A 25,076-nucleotide genomic window follows, 5' to 3' on the forward strand; every position below is an offset into this window, starting at 1 on the left:
CAGAGAGCAGCAGAGAAGGGAAGTAGACAAATATTCACCCTCAGCAATTGAAAAGCTGTTCTCATGCATCACCCTCAATCTTTAGTCATCCCATTCCATCTTCAAATGTAGGCCCCAATGTGCTAGCTTATTTCTAAAGGTGGCTGCCATCAATATCTTCCTATATGCTACACTGCCACCCAGAGAAGCCCTTAACAACCCCATAAGAACTCTAGGGTAGTCTGTTGAAGAGAAGCCATGTGAAAGAAGACTGAAATGCCAGACATGCGGGTGAAGAAACCATCTTGGATGTCTAGCTCAATTGAGTTTCAGATGACTCTAGCCCCAGCCACCATCTAATTGAGATCCCAAGAAGGGCCACCTAGTTAAGCCCATGCAACCCACAAATCATAAAAAAGATAATACTATATTATAGTTTTCAGCCACTAAGCTTTAGGATGTTTGTTACACAGTATTAGATAACCAGAACACCCAGGAAAGGCTGCAGTGGCCCTTTTAAAGCTTGTGACACCCCCATCTTCAAACCCCCTTCACAACAAAAGCAATGGTAGCCAGTCAGATTTTTCAGTCCCTTTAATTACACCCTCCGAGGAGTGGGTAGAATGGCAGGTAGCAGGTAGGGAAGGTGGTGCATCTTGAGCCTCACTCAGCAACTGGTCAGTCATCATCAGGCAGCTGGATTTTGCTGGGGTCAAAGCAGTTGGATTCCATGACGGGGAGGCCATTGGCCTCTCGGTATTTCACAAGCCTCTCAGCTTCCCGGCGGGCCCATTCCCGCATCCTGGAAGCAGAAGCAGTGGGGGGATATGAGGAAACTTCACTAGAAAACAGTATCCCACCCCACCTCAGCACTCCATTTCCCAATGGTGCAGGGACAGGATTTCCAGCAGAGAGCCCTGCAACTTCTACCCCTTCCTCTGCCTCCTACCCAGCCCATTCTCTCAGATACCCCTTGTACCTGTAGTCAGGCAGATAAGCCACAAAGGTGGTGCCTAAGACCAGGACAATTGAGACACCAAAGAAGAAGATAACCCGCATGTTCCAGAGGTCCACAACAGGGTCCTTGTCGTAACCATGAGAGTCTGGGTTCTGTGAAAAAGGAGAGGTGAGTGAGGGCTTCCCTTGCGCCATAAAGCTGTATGCTGGCCATGTATAACCTGATCTCTAATCTTCCCTCAGATCCATCTCCTCCCTCACTAACTTCTCTATCTTTAGGATATGTTAAGTTCCTTCCCATCACCCAGATTTTGCACTTGCTGTTGTTTCCTCTGCCTAGAAAGCCTTTCTCCCAGATCTAATCATGGCTGGATCCATCTCCTCATTCAAGGTTTTGATTTCATTGCCAAATGAAGAGTTGGCTCCACCAATTCCTTTAGGAGGTATCCCCTAGTCACCTTGTTAATAGATAACATAGGAACCACAGAAAACTGCTATTTTTATAGGTTAAAAAATATGGATGAATACTGACAAGCTCTTATGGTTCAACCTAATAAAATAGCACCCTGCACCCTAGTTACTCTCCATGTACTTACCCTACAGCATCCTATATATCCAATATCCTCAACCAGAGATAAGTGTTGATGAAATACTTAGTATGTGCCAGGTCTTTTCAAATATGCAAACCTCACAACATCTTAGAGGTAGAAAGTGGCAGTAATGAACACCTTTTAAGGTTGAGTACTTTCAAAGTGCCAGTTGCTGTTTTGGCCATTTTTGATTCATTTAATTACATGAGAACAGATTGTTGTTTTTTTTAAGGTGTCCTATTACTTTTCCTATTCTATAAAGAAATCGAGGCACCAAGGGTTTAAGCTACTTGCCCAAGGTCACACAGATAACTGTTAGTGCTTGGATTCCAACTTGGGCTGTCCAGAGCCTCTGCTATTGACACGGCACAGGAGACCTGGTAGCTCTAAGTTCAAATACCAGTTCCACATGTATTCAGTTATGTGAGCTTGGGCAAGAAATTTCGCATCTCTGTGCTTCAGTTTCTTCATCTGTAGAAGAGAGTCCCTACCTTAAAATCGGGTTGTTTTGCAGACTAAATGAGTTAATGTATATAAAATGTTTAAAACAGGGAGGGACACCAGGCAAGTGCCCTGTCACTGTTTAGTATTAATGTGATTCTATTTTTTTTCAAACGTGCCTGAGCGCTCCGCACTTCAGGTTTAATTTCTGTTTCCAAAATAAGGTCAATCCAGCCTCTGGCCCTGGACCGAAGATATCAGGGCACAAAGGACGAAAACAAACTAGGCAAAATTCCCAAGTCTTCAAAGATTTTGCCGGCTGAGCAATTCTCAGCACCTAAGAACGTCCTCTACAACTCCCGGTCCTCAGGTCCCTGATTGACCCCTCCGGCGTCCCGTTCCTCCTCCCTCTCACCTTCTCATAGAGGTTCTCGTCCTCGGGTTCTGGGTCCTCCTGCCAGCGCATGGTCGGTTCCGGCGGCCGTTTTCCCGCCACAGCAGACGGAGCGACCACAGCCCTTGAGGAGCTGGATTCCCAGCGAACGCGGGCAGCGGGGAGCCCTCGTATCGCTGCTGCCGCCAAAAGGCGGCGAGCGCACAAACCTAACAGCTCGGTCGCCATGACAGGTTGTGCTACAGGGTCTCAGGGGCGGAGACGGAAATGGAACTGTGCGCAGCTGCAGTTGACTCAACCGCTATCATTGTCGCTCCGCCCCCACCTCACTAAATAGATCCCGGGTTCAAGTTTGTGTTCATATGAGGCGAGGAGTCGAGGAGTCCTCCTTTCTCTCCCTAGTCATGGCCTCATGCTCTTATCCTCTTGGTCAGGCTGAGAAATTTCATCTCGATAGGAAGAAAGCGATGACATCTGGCAGGCCCCGTGGGGAAAGAGGTGGAGCTTCCGCTTCGCTTTCAACTTCAAAGGAAGCCAAGCTTCTAAAAAGCGGGCCTTGCGGGATTGGCCAATAGCTACTCTTTTTCTGGACTTGCGGGGCGTTTTCACGGGGAGTGGGGAGGTGGCATACGCTTGCCAATCAGAAGCGGCCAGGGCCGGCCGACTGCGGGCAGCGACCAATAGACGAAGCCGGCCAGAGCGCGCTCCCTTAGTAGGTGGATGGTGGTCGAAGCGCCGGCTCCCTTCTCCTCGTCGCCATTTTGTGCTGGTGATTGCGGCCGGCTGGGAGTAGGCGGCAGTGAGTTTCTTTGGGAGGGCAGCGCGCTTGGCGCTTCTCCCCTCCCCCCTCCTCCCTTCTGCCTCCAGCCTTGGACTTGATTGTTGAGCGCTCCGGCCTTGGCTGAGCTGGGACAGTTGGAGGAGGTGGCGGCGGGCCGAGGTGATGCCTGGGAGCCCTCCTTTGACAGCCCGGGCCGAGAAGGTGAGCGTCGACGCTGGTCGTGGGGGCGGAGGTAAGGGGTCCGGAGCGTGTGGGGGGTTGCTTAGAAGAGGCGCGAGGGCGGACTGCGGTCGGGGGGTTCGCGTGGAGCCAAGGGATGTCTGTCTGGCCTGAACCGAGGAGGGGGGTGTCTTTTTTTTTTCCCCATGTTGGAGCAAAAGCGCGTGCGCGATTGGGACACGGGACGGGTGCACGCGGGTTGGGGGAAGGGAGGGACGGATGGGAGTGGGCTTCAGTGGCTTAGTGCGTTTGCCGCCCCGAACTTTATCCACGGGAAGGCGCATGTCTGCGACTTTGTTTTTTATCCATAAGGGAGGTATGCTGACTGACCTGTGTTACTTTGCTACTTATCTGTCCACGGAGAAATGTCCGTGGCTGTGGTCCTTATTCGTCGGGGAGGGGGAGGGTGCGGGTGCAGAGAGAGACCATGACTCTGGTCTTTATCTTTGGGATGTATATCTGTGACTCTGGTGGTTATTCTTGCAGGGGTTGTCTTGTTACTTGCCCATACCCACTTTTAGTGCAGAGCGACTGTCGGGGAATGTGTGACTTGCGCCCCTTTTCTTGGGGCGTTTCTGTGACACGGACTTTCATCAGTTGAAAAGGGGCTCAGTCTGTTGATTAGGCTCTTAACGTGGGATCCTTCTGTGATTTTGGTTCGTAGTTATTTGGAGCTCGTGTCTGTAACTTTGGCTCCTATCTGTGTGGATGCCAAAGTCTGGCCTTTTTGCCAGAGTCTGAGGGTTTTCTCAGCCACCGGGGCCTGCTTCGGATTCTCACTTTTACCCATCTGGAAGCAGGTAACTCTGGTTCCCCCTGGCTTGAGGAGGAAGAGAAAATTAGTATGTGTGTACAAGGAGGAAAGGTGTGGTGGCAACCTAGTGTTGGGCAGGTGCTGTAACCGCCTGACTTCACCTGATTCCTGTTTAGAGGGTGGGGCATGATTCTGTGATACATTCTGACCCCTAGCAGGGTCACATGGCTCTCTAGACTCCCTTAGTTCTCATGGAAGCCCTGAAAGTTGGATGCAGTTCTTCTGCATCTCCATCCTAGCAGAAAAGCACAGTGTTTTGGAACAGTTCAGAAAGGGCCTCTTTTGCCTTGGAGAACTTGGCCTCAGAGCCCTGGGGAGAGAGCCACCTTGGGACCCGGCTGTACATCAGAATCAAGTTAGTTGCTGTGTGAGGGCCAGGGCTGTGTTTGGCCAGGAGCCCAGGGAGGTGGTGGCTGTCTCTTCTCATACTCCCCCAAAAGCCTTTCATGGTCTCTGCTGACTTGTTGGGTGCCGCCAGCATTTTGTTGAAGGATGAAATGGTACCTTGGGCAGGTGGAAGGTGCCTGGTGGGGGCCTGAGATTTCCATCCCTGCGAAGTCTCATCTCTGAGGTGCCTAATCTCAGGAAAATCTTTCTGCACTGGGAGTTCCTCTGAGGCAAGTAGCCCCCGGCTTGAAATTGCCTACCAGTCAGAAAGCCCTGATTCACTGAGAGACCCAACAGGTCTCTCTGCAGAATGCTCCCTGATGAAGGCTTTGCTATTTTCTCTGGCAGTGGGCTCAAGCCTCATGTTTGTGAGAAAAGGAAGAAGCAGGGGGCCGCTTTCCTGCACTGATGCACAGGAATAGTAGGAGGTTAAAAACAATGTCCCTGGGCTGAGGGACAGCAGAGAGCCTTGACAATGAGGGTCTCTCGAGGAGACCCTCTCTGCCCCCAACTGCCTTGATCCCTTTCTTCCTTCCCTTCTCCCCAGAGTCCCTGCAAGAGGCATCACCCAGGCTGGCAGATCATGGTGGCAGCAGCGGGGGTGGCTGGGAAGTGAAACGGAGCCAGCGGCTGAGGAGGGGCCCCAGCAGCCCCCGCAGGCCCTATCAAGACATGGAGTATGAAAGACGGTGAGTTTACTCCCGCCCCTCCCAAGCAGCCTAGGCTTGTTCCCTTGTGAGAACTGATCCAGGAGGATGCTAGGAAAGGACTTCTGGGCAGAGGAAACACACATTGGATGAGTGGTTTCTTTTTGGCACACATTTATTTGGAACCTGTTGTGTGCCAGGACCTGTGGTAGGCTCTGGGAGTGCAGTGACGAATGAGACTTAAGATTGTAGGTCTCCCTTTTGAGACCTCTGTGCTTAGGGTCTCATGAGGGAGACCACACACTTTACAGGTGATTACAAAACAGCTTGATCAGTACCATGGTTGGATGTGAGGGTGGGAAGAGATCAAGAGAAAGGGAGGAATGAAGGCTGAGGCCCAGGTTTCCAACTTTGGGGACCCAGATAGGTATGTGGTGCCATTCTCCAAAGTGAAGGCAGCCATTACAGGAGGATGAGGGGGAGGAGGAGAGGGAGAGGTCAGGCCTGGGTTTTAGAGTCAGGGATTTATTTGCCTGGAACATTGGGGCAAGCCAGATTAGAGTGGAAAGACTCCAGAAATGGGTGGGTTGCAGTTAGCAGGGTGCTTGTCTTAGAAAGGATACTTACATACAATTTTATTTTTCAACTCTGATACAAACAAGAAACATTTGGGACACTGGGTAAATACAGAGTTCCTGGGTAAAAGTTTGCCATTCCTTGCCATCCTAGTGTATCCTTGCCACCCCAGGTGATTCTAAGGCAGGAAATCCGTCCACGACAAGTTTACCTAGGAAAGCAGATCTAACTCTCCCAGAAAGCCTCTCTTCAGAGTCAGTGAATGTGTAAAATGTCAGGGAGAAAACATTTCCTGAAACGTCTTACAGAAGGTTTCTCCTTGCTGGGTGCAGCCTGTAATCCCAGCAGCTTGGGAAGTTGAGACAGGAGCAGAGGCTGAGACAGGAGGATCGCGAGCTCAAGCCTCAGCAATGGCGAGGCCCTAAGCAACTCAGTGAGATCCTGTCTCTGAATAAAATAAAAAATAGGGCTGGGGATGTGGCTCAGTGGTCAGATGCCCCTGAATTCAATCCCCAGTACCAAAAAACAAAACAAAAGGCTTCTCCTGAGCTGGGGAATTAATTCGGTGGCAGAGCACTTGCTTAGCAGGTGCCAAGCCCTGGGTTCAGTCCCCAGTACCACAAAACAAACAAACATACAAACAAACAAAAAACAACAAAAAGCAAAAACAAAGGATTTCTCTTTTAAAGTGAAGAATTATAGTGTTTTGTTTTTTGAGAGGTGAACCCATATTTGAGATAGTATCATTGACTAGTATGATTCAGTCTTGACCTTCAAATATGTCTTTTCAAAGGCATTTGATTTTGGACTGTATTCACCAAAAGGACTCCCCATGGCTGTTTCTGAGTTTGAGTACGTGACATAATTGCTTTAGACTTTATTACCAAGTAAAGCCACTGGCTTTCTTTTGGCTTTTCAAGGATCTGAAGTGCAGAGGTTTGAGTTAATCACACTTTGCAGTTCAGGGTAGGTTTCTATCATAGGCCAGTCAGTAGAAAAAGCTCTCCTCTTGCCGTGTTTATTTTTTTGTTTGTATTCCCAATTCCCACCTCTGTGGGCAGCTGCTCTATTTTGCTTGATGTGTATCCTTCTAAAATAGGTAGTGTTGTTTCAAGTGTCTGTGTTTTCAATTTACACAAACTGCATAGTGCTACAGTCCTGTTCTGCTTCTTGAACTTCGTATTACTCAGCACTGTATTTTTAAGCTGTGTCTGGATTGCCGTTTGTATATTAGTGCTTTGCCTCTAATTGCTGCCAAAGGCACCATGGGGTGTGCCGGCTGCATTTTACTTAACGATTCCCCCAAGGATGGTTACCTGTTCTTAATTTTTTTTTTAAAGAGAGAGTGAGAGAGGAGAGAGAGAGAGAGAGAGAGAGAGAGAGAGAGAGAGAGAGAATTTTTTAATATTTATTTTTTAGTTCTCGGTGGACACAACATCTTTGTTGGTATGTGGTGCTGAGGATCGAACCCAGGCCGCACACATGCCAGGCGAGCGCGCTACTGCTTGAGCCACATCCCCAGCCCCCCTGTTCTTAATTTTGATGTGCTAAAATCAATACTTTATTGCCTTTTAATTTGTGCTTTCAGAATCTTCTCTTTTTTTCTGCCCCAGATCACAAAGATTCTTATACTCTGTAGTTTTACCTTTTGCATTCAAGTCTTTAGAATCTGTTTTTTAATATGATATAAGGTGGATTCTGGTTTTATTTTTTTCATATAGTGGGCAATGCCCAGTACCATCTCCTAAATGTCCATTCTTTCTCTATTGATTTGTGGTACCTCATCTGATTTCAAGTTTCCTCGTGTGATCTAATTTGTTCCATTGGTCTACTTGGTTATTCTTGTGCCAGAACCTCACTGTTTTCATTATTATGCCTCTACAGAATGTCTGAATAACTCCCTCTTTGCTCTTATTTTTTAAAGTTGATTTAGATGGGGCATGGTAGTGCATGCCTGTAATCCCAGTGACTCAGAAGGCTAAGGCAGGAGGATCACAGGTTTGAGGCCAATCTCAGCAACTTAGTAAGGCCCTAAGCAATTTCATGAGACCCTGTCTCAAAATAAAAAGGGCTGGGGATGAAGCTCAGTGGTAGAGCACGTGTTTAACATTCATGAGGAGGGTTGGGGATTTAGCTCAGTGGCAGAGTGCTTGCCTAGCATGGGCAAGGCCCTGGGATGGGTCCTCAGCCCTGGCGGGGGTGGGGGCTAAAACAAAGGATTTAAAAAGACAAAAAAAAGTTAAAAAAAGGTAACATTCATGCGGCCCTAGATTCAATCCCCAGTACTGCCATAGAAATTTATAAAGGGATAATGGGAACATGACATCTTCTGTGGGCCCTTCCCATGCCAGTTGTCTGTATTTTCTTAGTTTGTGCACCAACTAGATCCTGAGTCAGTTGATGTGATAATGAAAAGGAGGATGCCTGTGCCACAGATCCAGAGAATTCTGGAAGCTTTCATGCTGAAATTGTTGTAAGATATGAGGCATCTGGATACTTCAGCAGGATCCAACTACTTCTTACTTTCATCTTTCACCTACATTAAGGCATTGACTACTGTCATCTCAGTTAAAATTCTTGTTGAGTTTGTTTTTATTTTTATTTTATTTTTTGCAGTACTAGATGTTGAACTCAGGAGCGTGCTCTACCACTGAGCTATATCCCAGCCTTTTAATTTTTTTTGTCATGTATTTTAAGACAGAGACTCATGAAGTTACTTAGGCTGGCCTCAAAACCTGGAATCCTTCTGCCTCAGCCTCTTGAGTAGCTGTGATTATAGCATGTGCCTCCATGCCTGGCATCAATATCAGGAAATTTAATAATGATACAATACTTTCATCTTATATAAAGCCCATATTCAGATATCATCAGTTTTCTCAATAATGTCCTTTATAGCTGGTTTTCCTCAATCCAGGATTCAATCCAAGATCACACATTGCCTTAAACTCCTTTGTATTTTTAGGCTCATTTAATCTCTCGAACAGTTATTTGGTCTTTGTCTTTTATGACCTTGGCATGTTTTAAGGTCAGTTGTTTTGTAAACTGTTTCTTAGTTTGAGTTTTTTGAATACTTAGGAAATTTGGGCAGAAAATTTATTTAGTGATCTCTGTATATTTACTAAATTTGATTTGTAATTGTAATATTTAGGGTATTTGCATTCGTATTTATCACTGATCCTATGATTTTCTTTTCTGTATTTATCTGGGATTGGAATCAAGGTAGCCTCGTGACATGAATTGAATAGCCTTTACTCTTTCTCTTTTTATTGGAGAAATTGTACAAAAATGTTACTTTTAAAACATGGTAGGTGTTGATAAGACACACACACACACACGCACGCACGGGATTGAATTCAGGAATACTTTAACACTGAGCTACATCCCTAGCGCTTTTTTGTTTTTGAAACAGTTGCTGAGGCTGCCTGGTTAGAACTCACTTTTAAAAGCATCTAGAGGGCTGGGGATGTGACTCAAGCGGTAGCACGCTCACCTGGCATGTGTGTGGCGCTGGGTTCGATCCTCAGCACCACATACAAATAAAGATGTTTTTTCCGCCGAAAACTAAAAAAATAAATATTAAAAAAATAATAATAAAATAAAAGCATCTAGATCTGGGACTGGTGGCACACACCTTTCATCCCAGCAACTGGGAAGGCTGAGGAAACAATTTAGCAAGACCCTGTCTCAAAATTTAGAAGGCAAAGGGCAGAGGGGGCTGGGGATGTGGCTCATTTGTAGAGTGCCCCTGAATTCCATCCTCAGTACTACACACATACATACACACGCACGCGTGCGCGCGCGCACACACACACGCGCGCGCGCACACACACACACACCCATCCCCATCTGGACCTGGGTTTTTGTTTGTTCAATTTTGCAGTGCTGGAAATTAGACCCATGGCCTTATACATGCAAGGCAAATGCTCCACCACTGAACATCCCCAGCCCAGGACCTGGGTATTTGATTATCATTCCGTCTCTTTTTTCTGTCAATTTTGGTATTATGTGTTCTTTAGAAATATACTCATTTTGTGGAGGTCCCCGTGTATTGTGTGTCTGTCTTCCTCCAGTTGTGTTATAAAATAAGTCTGCCTTTGGAAGGTTTTTTTGCTCTGTGGCCAATTAAAAGCATTTCCCACTATCTAAATATTTTTTGTCATCCTGGGTGTCACAGAGTTCAAGATTTCATCCAAGAATTTAGGGGGCTGGGGGCATAGCTTAGTGGTAGAATGCTTCCCTGGGTTTGATCTCCAGCATTGCCCCCATAATAAATAAGTATATAAATGAAAAAATCAAAATTTATTTGTATCAATTTAGTTCTTATATTCTGATAAAGAGTTCAACTAGCAAGGGATACCTATAGTAAACAAACATGGAAAGACCATTATATCCACAATCTTAAAAATAACTCATGCTATTGATGGGTGACTCTTTTTCAGTGCTGAGGATCAAACCCAGGGATTCTCTACCACTGAGCCACATCCCAAGCTCCTTTTATTTTTTTAGTTAGAGACAGGGTCTCACTAAATTGTTGAAGCTGACGTTTAACTTGTGATCCTTCTGCCTCAGACTCCCAAGTAGCTAGAAATTGCTGGGATTATAGGCATGTGCCACAACTGGCTTGACAGTAACTTCTCATTTAGGCTTTTATAGTAAAGAAACAATTGGGGTCTCAAGCCAAGCTCATGACAGACTTCATTTTGTTCATAGCAGTATCTATAGCACCTAAATGGTGCCCAACTCATAGCAAATATTATGATAATAATTGTTGAATGAACAAGTGAATGAACAATTATAAAAAAATAGAAAACAAGAAAAATGTCTGGAGGCATTTTTTTTTCCATACTAGGAATTGAACTCGGGGCTTCACAGATGATGGGCAGGTGCCCTACTATTGAGCTGCATCCTCAGCCCTTTCCAGTATTTTAATATGAAATTTCAAGCATATAGACAAATTAAAAGACTTTTACAGTAAATTCCTGTCTACTCATCCACTAGATTATACCATTTCACTATACTTGCTTTATCTCAAGTATGTTATTTTTTACTCTTTAGATTTTTTTAAAAAATATTTATTTATTTATTCATTCATTCATTTATTTTAAATGGTAGTTGGACACAATACCCTTACTTTTATTTATTTATTTTTATGTGGTGCTGAGGATCTAACCCAGGACCTTGCATGTGCGAGGCAAGCTCTCCACCTCTGAGCCACAACCCTAGTCCCCTCTTCAGATGTTTTTGATTTTTACAAAGCCAATTGTATCTGTTTTCTTTTATGATTTCTGCTGAGGAAGGCCTTTCCCATGCTTGAAGTAATGAGTTTTGTTGTTAGATTTCCTAGTACTTTTTGTTTTTCTATTTGGGGATTTAAATTTTTGATCTATCTGGAATTCATTTGGAATAAATGAGGTAGAGGGCTGGGATGTGGCTCAGTGGTAGAGCACTTGCCTAGCATGTGTGAGGCAATGGGGTCAATCCTCAGCACTGTATACAAATAAATAAAGGTTCATCAACAACTAATAAAAGTATTTTTAAAAAGTTAAGGTAGAGACACAGTGGTACATGCTTGTAATCCCAGCTACTTGGGAGGCTGAGGCAGGAGGATCACAAGTTTGAGGCTAGAAGTCAGGTAAGTATACAACTTTATTTTTTGGTGGTTAACACATTCTTTTCTGTAGAGATAGTGAATATTTTTAGCATTGCAGACAGTATGATCTCTGTTGCAACTACTCAACTGAAAGTACTCATAGACCACATGTAAATTAAGGAGTATAGCTGTATTCCATTAAAACTTTACTTAAAGTAACTGGATTTGGCTCATTAACTGTAATTTTCTGTCCCCTAGGCCAGATAGTTATCACCCCTATTTATTGACTAATCCATTTTGCCTTGTTAATTTCGGACATAACTTTTGGATTGTACTAAATTTCTGTGTGCATTTTTATGTGCTGTGGACTCTATTTTGCTGATCTGTGTGTGTGGTCTTTTGTTCGTTTGTTTGCTTGTTTTGGTACCCCAAATTGAACCCAGGGGCACTTAACCACTGAGCCACATCCCCAGCTCTTTTTTTAATATTTTATTTAGAGAAAAGATCTTGCTGAAGAGCTTAGGGACTTGCTAAGTTGCTGAGGCTGGTTTTGAACTTGTGATCCTCCTGCCTCAGCCCCCCAGCCACTGGGATTACAGGCATGTGCTACTGTGCCCGGCTCATGTTTTAATTTATCTACTTTTATAATATGTTCTAATACTTGGTAGAGCTCCTCTAGGCATTTTACTCTCTTTAATGTTTTTATTATTGCATTACAGTTATATATGCTAGTGAGGTTCATTTTGACATAATCATAAATGTATATAACAGTTTGCTCATTTTCAATGCCTAGGACTTCCCTCCTTCTGGTCCCCTTCCTCTACTGTACTGGTTTCCTTTCTGTTTGTTTTTTGAACAGAATTTTCCTGACTTTGTAAAGTTGTTCCCTTGTCCTCTGCTATATTTTGGCTTTTTCTAGAGTTGTTTTTGCAGTGCCAGGGATTGAACCTAGGGGCCTGAGCATGCTATGCAAGCACTCTATACTGAAGTACCTGCCCAACCCATTTAAATTTTATTTTGAGGCAGGAGCTTCCAGAGTTACTTAGGCCAGCTTTGAACTTGGGTTCCTCTTGCCTCAGCCTTCCAGGTTCTTGGGACTACAAGTGCATACCACTGTGCCCGGCTTCTTTGCTGTTTCAACAGTGCTGTGATGAATAGTGTTTTTATGTATGTGCAAGTATATCTGTACTTTAAACTCCAAGAAGTAGAAACATGTCAGAGGACCTATAGATTTTTTTTAGTTTTGCTGACTATTGCCAAATTTTCCTCCTTAGGAATTATTCCATTTTTACCTCTACCATCTACATTATTGAGAGCTTATTTCCCATACAGCTTTGTCAACAATTCATTGTCAAACATTTGGACTTTTGCAAATCTTTTGGGTTAAAAAAGTTCTATCATTAATCTTCATTATTTAAAAAAATCCCAAATATTATATGTATATATTCCCCCCTCTCCAGGAGGCAGAGTGTAATCCCTTGAATGTGAGTTGGTGTTAGTAACATGAATAGAGAATAGAAAGGGGAAATTAAGAATTTTACTAGGGAGAAACCTGGCAGACACTGCCTTAACCAGGTGATGAAGGTTAACATCAAAAGATAAATCATGTTTGATATGTACACCCTGATATGATCTGATTAAAAGAGCATCTTTCTATTGTATGCTTCTCAAAACTCAAACTAAACCTGTAATCTCAACTTTAATCAGGAGAACACATTAGAGAAAACCAACTTCAGGGACATTCCACAAAATACTTGACCAGTGTTCTTCAAAACTCTTATGGTCATTAACACACACACACACACACAAATGCTGAACATGGTGTCACATGCCTGTAGTCTCAGCAATTTAGGAAGACCCTGTCTCAGAAAGGACTGAAGTATATATATCTCAGTGGTAAAGTGCCCTTGGGTTCAATCCCCAGTAGTGCTAAATAAACAAAAATGAATGGATAGCAATAAAAGACTTTCACAGACCAATGGGGACTAAGGGGACATGTTGACTGAATGAAGTACAGTATCCTGGATTAGATTCAGGGACAGGAAAAAGGACATATGTGAGAAAACTGATAGGATCTTAATAAAGTATAGTTTGGTTAATTTCTTAAGTTTTGATGTGGGCCATGGTTCTCTGATATTAGGGAAAGCTGGTAAAGGGTACACTATTATCTTTGAACTTTTTTGTAAATCAGATTGTTTCAAAATAATCTTTGACTTCATCATATTTAGAAACTTTTGTACATGAAAGGACACCATCAAGAGAGTGAAAAGACAACCCACAATGGGAGAACATATTTGTGCGTATGTTGGTAAGGAATCAATACCCAGAATATAGAATGAATGCTTACAGCAACAACAACAATAAAAAACCCAACCCAGTTGAACAAAGGGTAAGGACTGTCAGATATGGTGGCTCATGCCTGTAATCCCCTTGGCTTGGGAGGCTGAGGCAGGAGGATCGCAAATTCAAAGCCAGCCTCTCCTTAGCACCACCAAAAGAAAGAAAGAAATGATTGTCAGGTGTGGTAGTGTGCGCTTGTAATCCCAGCAGTTTAGGAGGCTAATATGGGAAGTTTATAGTTTTGAGACTGTCCTCAGCAACTTAGTGAGACTCTGTCTCAAAAATTAAAAAGGGGCTGGGGAGATAGCTCATTAGTAAAGCATTCCTTGTTTAATTTTTGAATTAATTTCCCAGTTCCAAAAAAAAAGAAGAAAAAAGAAATTATTGTTGTTTTTTTTTCCATGTTTTCATTTCTTCTATTTAAATATCTGATTGATTTCAAATGTATCTTGGTGTATGTATGAAATGTATCTTGGTGTATGTATGAAATTTAATGTAATTGTAGTTGGTATTTTCCTATGTTCTAAACAATGGTTATCTGAGTACAGCAAGGTATTTATTTCTATTAATTTCATATCCAGCATCCTTATTTAATATTTTGTGATGCTGGGGACTGAACCTAGGGCATGCTTGGCAGATGCTCTACCACTGAGCTACACCTGTGGCTCCTGATTTATTGTTTGTAATCACTTTTTTTTTTTTAAGAGAGAGTGAGAGAGGAGAGAGAGTGAGAGAGAGAATTTTTAATATTTATTTTTTAGTTCTCGGCGGACACAACATCTTTGTTGGTATGTGGTGCTGAGGATCGAACCCAGGCCGCACGCATGCCAGGCGAGCGCGCTACCGCTTGAGCCACATCCCCAGCCCTTGTAATCACTTTTCAATTGATTTTCTTAGGCTTTGCAGGCTGACCCTCATAGCAGCTACAAATAATGCCAATTTTACCTTCTTTTCAGCTTTTAACCCCTTTTCTTCCTTCCCTTATTTAATTGCTTTAGATAGTATCTTTAGAATAATGTTAAGAATGGTGTCAATGATGGGACATTCTAGTATTATTTCTAACCAGATTTGGAATTCTATTGCATTCTTCTCTAGGGTCTGATTTTTGTTGATTGCTCATATTTTCTTTTTTAAAGTGAATATGTTGGTTGCTTTTTTTAGCCATGATTTTATCTGAAAAATAATTGTTGGTTCCTACTGAGTTAGGTACTATGCTAAACTTTTGGGAATAAGCCTCTAGGTATGGTTCCCTCATTTCCTGGAATTTGCTGTCTAGTCAGGTTTTGTAAGTATGTATATGTATATGTATGTTTTGGTACCTGGGATTGAACCCAGGGAGTGCTTAACCACTGAGCCACGTCCCCAGTCCTTTTATAGTTTATTTTGAGAAAGAGTTTTGCTAAGTTACTGAGGCTGGTTTTGAACTTGTGATCCTCCTGCCTCGTCGGCCTCCCAAGTTGCTGGGATAACAGGCATTCACCACCACATCCAGTTAGTCAGGTTTTTATTTTGTATCAAGAATTAAACCCACTGAAACACATCCCTAGACCTTTTCATTTTTATTTGTATTATGAGACAGCATCTTACTGAGTTGCTTAGGACCTCACTCTCAAGCAGCTGGGATTAAAGGTGTGTACCACCTTGCCCAGCTAAAGTTTTTGTTTGTTTGTTTATTTGTGATGCTAGACATCCAACCACAGCCTTCTGTATACTGAACACAGGCTCTACCACTTAACTGTATCCCCAGCTCCATTTTTTTTAAGGTGGGATCTCACTATGTTGCTTAGACTGGCCCTAAACTCCTGGGCTCAAGTGATCCTCAGGTCTCAGCTTCCCAAGTAGTTCAGATTATAGACAGTAACTTTTTTTCTTTAGTGGTTCTGATTGAACATAGTGGGGTCTTGAACATGGTAGGTAAGTACTCTACCACTGAGCTACATCCCCAACCCCAGTAGGATAATTTCGATGAAAGAACTATCACTGTTAGCAAGGTGACTATGAATCAGGCAGGGTGGCATACATGCCACAGTGAGAGAGGTTGGCCAGAGACCTCCACACGCAGGATCCTGCAGGCCTGGTGGGACCTTGGTGAGCATTTCAGTATTTTATCTGGAGTCTAGAGGAAGCCACTGAAGGGAATAGCAATATTGGTTTGATTTGTTTTGCTGTAGAGAACACTCCCGTTTGGGATGCCAAGACTGAACTGGGAGGGGTCTGGGTGGAGATGAGGAAACCAGTCAGGAGGCCACGCCAGAAGTGTGGGGGACCAGAGAGGTGGGGGAGGAATTGAGAGGTGGGTTGGCTTTGGGATGAGGTTTTCAGAACCCCTGTCTGTGGGGGTGGAACTCGGGACCTTAATTAAGGAAGGGGAATTAAGGACTGTGGGGATCACCCTTGCCTCTTGAACCTTTCAGAAAGGGTGGCCCTCTAATCCCCATCCTTCTTCCCTAGAGGTGGTCGTGGTGACAGGACTGGGCGCTATGGAGCCACTGACCGCTCACAGGATGATGGTGGGGAGAACCGCAGTCGAGACCATGACTACCGGGATATGGACTACCGCTCATACCCCCGCGAGTATGGCAGCCAGGAGGGCAAGCATGACTATGACGACTCATCTGAGGAGCAGAGTGCAGAGGTGAGGACAGAGCCAGGCTGGGCCAGGCCTGGGGGCAGCACTCCTGAAGAGCCTGTGTGTCTGACTGCAGCACCAGGTACAGGCAGCACTCTGTTCCCGTGCCTTCAGACTGTGCTCGGTGGCTTTACCTCACCTGGAGGGTCTGTTCCTCTCCCTTCTCTGAGGGTTCCTCTCCCAAGTTGGGTCTCCCTGGCTTCCACATGCTTGCCTCTGTACTTCTGAGGGCCCCTGGCCACTACTTCTTTCCCTTCTTCCCTGTTGTTCAGTTTGGGCCCACGATTCACTGCAAGACCTGTATTGCCTGCTCCCGGCTAATTTAGGGCATTCAAAGAGTCTCTCCTGTGGCACCCGGCGTCTTGGGTTGGGAGGGCAACTAGGGGCAGGATATTACCCAGTTGAGCAGCTCTTGGGAGGCCAGCTGTGGGCATTCCTGGTGTTTGACATCTCCTAGACAGAGGGAAAGGACCCCTAGGGGGAGTCAGTTCCATATGAGGTGTTTACCTCTAACCTGAGGGGGTGAGGCATAGTGCTTACCATTAGGGAAACCCCAGTTTGAAGGGGCAAACAGGCAGCTCTCCTGTCTAATGGGATGGACAGGGTATTCTTGTAAGCCCATCTGCCTGATGGTTAGAGTGTGAGCCACCCTCTGCCCTCCACAGGGCCCAGTGCAAAGACCCCATGGTGAACTGCCATCTTGTTCAGGAACCAGGAGTTGGAAGCAGCCAGGCTTTTTACAGGAGCCACTGTCAAGCTGTGCCTAGATGTCTCCAGGGCAGATTGGGCGCTGGGGAGGGCCTGTTGACAAGTGTGCGAGTAGAGCACCTAGTTATCTAGCTCTGGCCTGCTTAGTTTCTGGAATGGGTGAGTTGGGCAACACCAGAGAACCCAGCAGCCACACCCTGTTTTGAAGGAAACTCATGGTGATGGAGACTCAGCCAAGGGTATGGTCCATGGCTCTCATATCTTTGCCAGCTCCTGCTGGCCGCCTCTGGCCCACATCTGAGGCTGTTCCTGTGTGCCCTCAGCTTGGGTGTAGGGCCCAGTCCCAGGTTGGAAACTGTAGGAGATAGGTGTCACAAGGAACAACTGTATACATACCAGCTGAGCTGGCAAGGGAGGAGGGGAAGAGAAGGGGAGATGTCGAGGGCAGAGTCTGGTGTGCCGACCCAGGCCAATGTATCCCAAGGAGGTTTAAGCTGTGTCTTGTCACCTGCCTCTGGGAGTTCCTCCCCAACACCAATACTACCATTTGGAAAGCAGTCCCTAAAAGTGTCCCGTGGAACATTCACAGCCCCAGAAGGGTTGCAGTCCAAAACCTACGCACCCTGTCTGCCTTGAACCTTTAGCCGGAGCCCGCCCACTCCTGGCTTTCAGAGCCTGCCTGCCTCAGAGAACCAGCGGCCAGCCCCTAGGCCCGCCCAGACTGACTGCCCGTCTGGTGTCTCTCGTCTCATTCTGTCGGCCAGGATTCCTACGAGGCCTCCCCGGGCTCCGAGACTCAGCGTAGGCGGCGGCGGCGGCACAGGCACAGCCCCACTGGCCCGCCAGGCTTCCCCCGAGACGGCGACTATCGGGACCAGGACTATCGGACCGAGCAAGGGGAGGAGGAGGAGGAGGATGAGGAGGAGGAGGAGGAGGAGAAGGCCAGTAACATCGTCATGCTGAGGATGCTGCCACAGGCAGCCACTGAGGATGACGTACGTGCCCCCCGTGGCCCTGGGCAGGCGGCAGAGCAGAAGGCCAGGCTGGGTCTCTTCCAGAGCCCTCAATTTCTTCTTACCCCTCCCTCATCCCCACCCTCATCACCCTTCCTCCCTTCTCCCCCACAGGTTCCTATCCCTGATCATTGTCCATCCTCTGTGGGCAGGCCCTGTTAGCTCCTGGTCTGGAAGGGAGGAGTGTCAGATAGGCCGGATTGGCCCAGGGGCAGTAGCTGTGGGTGTCTGGCACTGGTGGGTGTGGGGGAGAGAACATCCCTCCTGCACATTCCATTGGTTTCTATCCTTTCTGCATGTGTGGATTGAGGGCCAGATCCTTACCAGGCCTGGTGCTGGATATTGCTGGTGACAAAGATGTCAGGGCCCTGTTGCCATGGGGCAGTAGGGAGTGGGGGCCCATGGGAATTTCTGAAATTCCATTTTCATTCTCCCCTACTCCTTTGTCAGCAGCATCAACTCTCATCTCCAGTCTGGCCACAGCACCTTGAAAGGCTGCTAACAGCCTTTCCACCCTGTTTGCCTTTGTGATATTCTCTCCTTTCCATCTTTCTCTCTTTTCTCCTGTTCCTTCTCATAATGAGCCATATTACAACCCAAAGACACTAGATTAGCTTCATGGCTAGCCTCCCTGATCCAGTGCCTCTGAGTTCTCTGAGCAGTTCTCTGAAGTCTACTAGCTGCCTGTTTTATAGCAGTAGAAATCTTGGGTATGTGAAGGCTTCTAAAGTCTGACCCAAGCTGGGCATGGTGGCACACACCTTTAATCTTAGTGATTTGGGAAGCTGAGGCAGAAGGATCATAAGTTCAAGACCTGCCTGGACAACTTAGATTTTGTCTCAAAATTTAAAAAAAAAAAAAAAAAAAAAAAGAGGGGGCCGGGGATGTAGCTCAATAGTAGAGCATCCCAAGTTCAATCCCCCAGTACCAAAAAAATAAATAATTTTTTTGTTCTAATTAGTTATACATGGCAGCAGAATGCATTTTGACTCATTGTACATAAGTGGAGCACAACCTTTCATTTCTCTGGTTGTATACAATTGCCCCATTCATGCAGTCATACATGTACATAGATTAATAATGTAAATAGATTTTAAAATGCCTGGCCCACCTACCCTGTTCAGGGTCAGATAGTCACTGGTTGTAGATATTCACTGAGGATTTAAAAGCAGGCTGGGCCACGCACTAGGTCTGACTGAAACCTCACAATGGCTCTGCTATGAAGGTACCTCTGTAGTCTTTCCTACCAAACCCCAAGCAGCAAAGTGAATTGCCCCCAAGTTCCATAGACAGCAAGTGGTAGGATGGATTTGGGAGTCTGAACCTGGACAGCTGGACCCCAGAGCCCACATTCTTGCTGCTTCCTGAGTTCTTCCTGAGTGTTTAAAGTCCTCATAAGTTCTTCTGGATCTCTTTCCTTTTCAACCTTGTGTTGGGTGCATGTGTAGGCACGCATGCATGTATACTTACATAAAGCTATTTTCTTGTATGTTCTTTAATTTGATGAGGAAATTGAGGCCCCAAGGTGTGGAGACTCCTCCCCTGAGAGTGCCCAGCATAGTCTCTTCATCTTTCATTCAAGGCGTCGTTGACCTAGAGACTTTGCCTCACCTGGTCCCAGGTTGCCCCTGCCCTGTTGCTCACCTCATCCAGGAAGGTTTCCAAACCCACAACCATACCTTTTGTCTCCATCCTAAGTTCCCGTGGTTCTCATGGTCTAGGGCATATGGGTGGAATTGACTCAGGCTCTTCTCCCTGGTTTGCTGTTTGTGTCATGGGTGTCTTTTGATGCAAGCCAGGGGAAGGAGCAATCCCCTTGCAAAGGGCTAGAATTATATCCCAGCTTTCCTTGCTTTATGGCTGCCCCTGAGCCCCTTTTCAGGTCGCTCTGCCCACCATTCTTCAGTTGCTTGCTCACTTGCTCTCCTTTTGTCTTTGTGCCTATGGGAGTCATCTCGCTGCCATTCTTCACCCTGCCCTGTGACCCTGACTTCATTTGACTCATTTTTTTGCAAGTCTGGGGCTGGAAGCTGAGGATGGGTGTTTGGTGTGGGTCTGGGGCTGTCATCACTCAGGGTAAAGCTCTGAAAGAGGCAGAGGAGACTGTGTGTGTATCATCACTGATGACCACTCAGGGTTCAGAGGCCTCCAGTGGGCCTCACATACCCAGCTGCTCCCTTATGCTGAGCCCACCTCCTCTGTATCTCCCCATACAGATCCGTGGCCAGCTGCAGTCCCACGGGGTCCAAGCTCGGGAGGTCCGGCTGATGCGGAACAAATCTTCAGGTGAGCTTTCGTTCCTAGTGCCCTCCCCTTCTGCTGGCCAGCCTCAGCCTCCAAATCTCCCTCCTGCCTCTGCCTCTCCCTCACCCTCCCTACCCTGCCTTCCTGCCACAGCTGGGAATGGGCAGCTTTGGGGGGTACCCTCTTTTCTCCCCACCCCCAGTCTCCTCACAGCTCCAGTCAGCAGCTTCTATGGGGGGCTGTTGGGGAGGGGGTGCGGCTCTGGGCTGAGCTGAGTGCTCCCCGGGGGCAGGGCCAGGGCCAGGCTCCGGGGAACCTCTTCTTTGGGATTCTGAGTATCTGAGATGGTGACCCCTCCCAGTACACTCCCTTCCCTCTCCTTTCTCCTGCCCCTTGCTCTCCTCCACATTTTTCTGGCAACAGCCTCTGACCAGAAAGTGGGTCTGACATAGAGGGGAGGCAGGGATGGTTCTCATCCAAGGGTGCATCCCAAGGAGAAGCCAGAGCTTTCTGGCCTTGACTGTTCCCTCCCTCCCTCTTGCAGGCTGCTTGGAGCTGGCCTGAGGTTAGCAGGGTGGTGGGGGGGGAGTTATCTCTGCAGGACCTCTGCCTAGGCACCCCAAGGCAGGCACAGTGGGGCCTCACTCTGCCTGGGCTTCTCTCTCCATCTCAGTCTCTCTCCTCCCCACACCTCCTTTATCTCTTTTCTCTCTCTCCCTCCCCTCTGAGTTCACCCCTCTCTGCCATTTTTTCCATCTGTCTTTCTCTCTGACTACCCTTTCATCCTATTGTGCATCCTAAAGGTGATTTCTTTTGGAGATCAAGCGAGTCCCCTCCCAAGTCCTACCACATCCAAAGCCCCAGTATGTACCCACCTCTGAAGGAGATGCTTTCCTGAGGCCTCAAGTCCCAAAACCCTTACTCAGCCCTGGCTAGGCCTAGAATCTGTCTTTCTTACTGGCATATAAGTCTTAAATTTGCTTTACTCCATCTAGACCACACACCAACAGATCCTGGGTCTCTCCCCACAGAGATGTTCCAGGTGTGGCTTCTTAATGTCCCTGGACACTTTTCCCAGGCACTCACTGATTCATACCTCTAAGGTCCTCATAGCCAATCCTGGCCACCAATTCTTCTGTCTAGGAGGAGCTGGACTGTTGTTGGCTGTAGTCTCCTTGCAAAGGTAGCTCCTAGCAAGTCCTCTCCTTCCCCTGTACCATGATGAGGCAGAGATGAGATTGTGCCCCTAACTACCACTATCATCCCACCTGTTCCCCATGGGCCAGGATCCCCACTAGCCTCACACAGCAGCCTGGCCCAGCCTTTCTTTTGCTCCTTTGATTAAACACCTGATCCAGGACCCCTCCTGTGCATCCCTGGCCTTCTGCTGAGCTCGCCCTTGAGTTATTTGCCCTGACCTGTATGGAGCCAGCAACCTGCCCTCCCTCCTCTGAAGCTAGATCTCTCCTTGTATCCTTTCTTTCCCAGCTGCTTCTCTCTGTTTCTGTCACCCCAGGCAGGCCTGGCAGGTCTGCCTGAGCCCCATCTCTCTCCATCTCTGCCCAGTTGGGGTGTTGTCTCTTCCCCTACCTGGATTTCCTATTTTCCTTCCCTTTCCTACCCCTCCCAGCCATCTTCCTCGCCTCCCACACCCCTTACTCTTTCTCTGATTGCTTCTTTCTCTTCCTTTCTCCTCTTTCCCCTTCCCTCTCTGCCCCTGGTCCTCTCCCCTCGGGTCCCGCCCCCTGGAACGCCGTGTGTCCAAAGCTGTTGACTAACCCACTGCGTCTGTATCTGAATGCTGTCTCCAGGTCAGAGCCGGGGCTTCGCCTTCGTCGAGTTTAGTCACTTGCAGGACGCTACACGATGGATGGAAGCCAATCAGGTTGCTTTGCCGCACTTGAACCCCCCCCCAAACAAATACTACTTTGTAATCGAGCGCTCCCCATCGCCTGATTCTTATGGACACAGTTCCCCGCCCTGTGGCCCTGTGTCCTATCCCCTCTGTCCCCTTTCTCCCTCTTCCTGACCCTATCTCCTCTTCCCATCTCTTGCTACCCTACTGGGCTTCCCATCCAGAGCCCGCACTCACCACTGGCCCCTTCCTACCGCCAGACTCCAGTGCTGTCCCTCCACCTCTCCCGGCTGAGCTTTCAGAGAAAGAGCTGCCTGGGTGGGTTTGTTCCCCTAGCTTCCCATGCTCCCAGTGGGTGGGTGAGTCCCTGGGGGACCGCCCTACTCCAGAGTTATCCAAAGCCAGGACTTTGTTTCTCTCTCAGGACCACTGGGGAATATAGCTTTTGGCACATGAACTAGCAAGGCCCATTTTGTCAGCTTTCTCCCTGCATGTGCATTTGGCCTTTCGAGTTCCATGCAAATGGACACTACTCTGTTAGTTGAAAGTACCAATCAAGTGTGATAGTTTTATTAACATCATGGACTCACTTTGCTGTCCCCTCCCTTCCTCTCCCCTTCCCACTGCCCTTTCTATCCACAGTGGGCACCGCCTCTGCCTTCCCAGCAAGGGTCCCCGCACAATCAGCAATGGAGGGAGCCTGCTCCCCTCACACGGCATGGAATCCCAACCCAGCAACTTTGGGACCTTATGAGACCCAAGGATCTGCCTTTGCCACCCAGCCCAGACCCCAGATCCTAGACCCCTGGAGTAGAGCACTGGAGAGAAGCTTCAGGGGAGGAAGGAATAGCTGTGGTAAAGTGGAGGGTCCCAGCAGAGGCAGCCCTGGGGCCAGCTCTGTGGGTCATAGGCTAGTGCTGTGGGCCCAGGACCCAGCCAGCCTTGGGAAGGCGGCCTCATTCAAGGCGGGAACTTCCGTCTGTTAAATATGGCTCTTTCTTTTTCCCCTTCTCCAGCACTAGCGCGCGCGTGTGCGCTCTCTCTCTTTCTCTCCCCTTCTTTCCCTCCCCTCCCCATCTCCCCTCATCCCCAAGTGTAGCCTGTGTAGTGCTGGCCCTGGGTGTGGCCTGGCAGTGTCAGGGCCGAGTGGGGGGTTCTCCCCATTGTCCACAGGCGTCGGTCAGCCGAGCACTGTATGCCTGGTGGTGTGTGTTCACGTGTGTGTGTGTGTGCCCGGAAAAGCAGCAAGCAGCTGCGCCCGAGAGCTGTGGCGCTTTCCCTCCCTCCCTCCCTTCCTTCTTCCCTCCGTCAGTTCTCCGACCTCCCTCCATTCCCTGTCCCTCATCCATCCAGCTGAAGGGCTCGCTCACTCTCTTCTCCTTTGCTGAAACGGTGCGTGGGGCACTGCTGCCTGGACCTCACTGCGCTCTGCTTTTTCCCACAGCACTCCCTCAACATCCTTGGCCAGAAGGTGTCTATGCACTACAGTGACCCCAAGCCCAAGATCAATGAGGACTGGCTGTGTAATAAGGTACAGGGGTGTTGGGCTTCGGGTACTGTGGAGAAAGACAGCCCCAGCAGGGGTGGTAGCAGCTCTCTCTGAACCTGTGAGGAGGCATGGGTGTCAAGGACTGGTTCTCCAGCCCTAGCCAGGCTCTGCCCTCAAAACAGTCTTGCCTGGATTCCTAGTAGGCTTGAAAGAAATATTCACATAAATGGCTACTAAGTGATCATGTGGGCCTATTGCAGTGTATAGAATGTGTGCTCTGGAGCCAGACTGGCTGCAGTCACACCATCCTAGGTCTGCCTTGATGATGGTCGAGGTGCTTTTCCTCTCTCTGCCACAGTATCCCTGGCTCTAAGAGGCAAGTTCTAATGAGGTTGTGGGGAGGTGGACGGCATCAATGGGAAGGTAACAGCCCACAGGCAACACAGTGTAAGTGTTCACTCTTACCATTGAAGAAAAGCACACTACGTTCAGAGGACCCATATCAGGTGACTCAACCTTGAAGGGAACCCTGACACAGCCACCTCAAATGTGAGCCTGGAGGGTACAGCATGTAGGTTTTGTGGTTACCTTCATATTCCCTAAGAGGAAGCTAGGACTCAGAGGTAGAACTATGGATCTATTTAGCTAGGATTTGCTCCTGATCACAGAGACCACTGGTTCCCTAATGGCTTCAGGTCTGCCCTGAGGGCCAGCTTTGCAGTTCCACAGCCTCATCTCCCATGGTCATCTGTCAGTCTCCAAACCAAATTAGAAGAAGGAACTAGTGGGGGTGCTGACCCTTTCCCAGAAAAGTAATCTGCCTATTCAGGGGAGAGTGGCATTTTCCCGTCCTAACATTAAAAAGTCCTGTCGGAGGGTGAGTGCTCAACCTTCCTGAAGAGGTAGGGACAAAGGAATAGTGGCATTCCATCCCTCCTATATTTTTAGATATTCCTTGAAACCAAGGTTCTCTTTGCCTCCTTCCCCTCCTTTATGCCCCGCATTCCTGTTGCTTGCCAGGTCCTGTTGCTTCCATCTCAGAAATGCCACCTTCCTTCCCTTGCCATTCCCGCTGCTCATGCCAATCCTCACGCCCTCCCACCCAGTCGCCGTGGAGCCCTCTCTGGTATGCTGGCCTCCTGCCTCTTTTTCCCACCCTCACCTGTAACATTGCAGCTGAAACCAAGCTCTGACCATGCCCCTCCTTTTCTGCTTAAAACCCTTATAACTCTGAGCTTAAGCATGAGATCCTCCTGTCACCTAGCATCTTCCCATCCCAACTTTTGTCTCTTGCTTCTCTGCTTGCTTCTTTGTGACAGCTACAGAAAATCTCTTGTTCCCTCTGCTAGGAATATCTTCCCAGCAAAACTAAACTTCTGGGCCTCCAAGATCAAACATCCTGCTTCTGTGTAGCCTTCCTAAG

General features: G+C 47.4%; 2 protein-coding genes across 9 annotated transcripts in view; one reads left to right on the forward strand and one right to left on the reverse strand.

Annotated features, from left to right (window-relative positions):
- Nucleotides 1-558: 558 nt before the first annotated feature.
- Nucleotides 559-2,741, reverse strand: NDUFB11 (NADH:ubiquinone oxidoreductase subunit B11). Its single transcript, XM_081276759.1, has 3 exons — nt 2,383-2,741; nt 959-1,089; nt 559-781 (listed from the first exon to the last, which is right to left on the reverse strand). Exons 1-3 carry the CDS (start codon nt 2,587-2,589, stop codon nt 658-660), a joined length of 462 nt encoding a protein of 153 aa, XP_081132885.1. The 5' UTR covers nt 2,590-2,741; the 3' UTR covers nt 559-657.
- A 256-nt stretch (nt 2,742-2,997) lies between these two features.
- RBM10 (RNA binding motif protein 10) overlaps nt 2,998-25,076 on the forward strand; it is a 28,761-nt gene continuing 6,682 nt past the window's right edge. For 3 of the 8 annotated variants that reach the window (XM_081276751.1, XM_081276750.1, XM_081276755.1), the window contains exons 1-7: nt 3,290-3,374; nt 5,110-5,251; nt 16,167-16,350; nt 17,817-18,047; nt 20,282-20,351; nt 22,121-22,194; nt 23,609-23,695. In XM_081276751.1, coding sequence (XP_081132877.1) covers nt 3,305-3,374; nt 5,110-5,251; nt 16,167-16,350; nt 17,817-18,047; nt 20,282-20,351; nt 22,121-22,194; nt 23,609-23,695 — 858 coding nt within the window. In that variant the 5' untranslated portion in view covers nt 3,290-3,304. Of the gene's footprint in view, nt 3,375-5,109; nt 5,252-16,166; nt 16,351-17,816; nt 18,048-20,281; nt 20,352-22,120; nt 22,195-23,608; nt 23,696-25,076 lie in introns of those variants that run through there. The other 5 variants (XM_081276753.1, XM_081276754.1, XM_081276752.1 and 2 more) reach the window with 4 other exon arrangements.

Source organism: Spermophilus citellus (genome assembly GCF_964194105.1).
Source record: "Spermophilus citellus genome assembly, chromosome: X".
Lineage (NCBI taxonomy): Eukaryota > Metazoa > Chordata > Mammalia > Rodentia > Sciuridae > Spermophilus > Spermophilus citellus.

What these genes read in the sequence shown, in the direction of transcription:
- NDUFB11 (XM_081276759.1), bottom strand. Translation starts at nt 2,589, where the DNA reads ATGGCGACCGAGCTGTTAGGTTTGTGCGCTCGCCGCCTTTTGGCGGCA. An exon ending in ACGAGAACCTCTATGAGAAG is followed by an intron (nt 1,090 to 2,382) that starts GTGAGAGGGAGG and finishes CCTTTTTCACAG; the next exon opens with AACCCAGACTCTCATGGTTA. An exon ending in GCTTATCTGCCTGACTACAG is followed by an intron (nt 782 to 958) that starts GTACAAGGGGTA and finishes TTCTGCTTCCAG; the next exon opens with GATGCGGGAATGGGCCCGCC.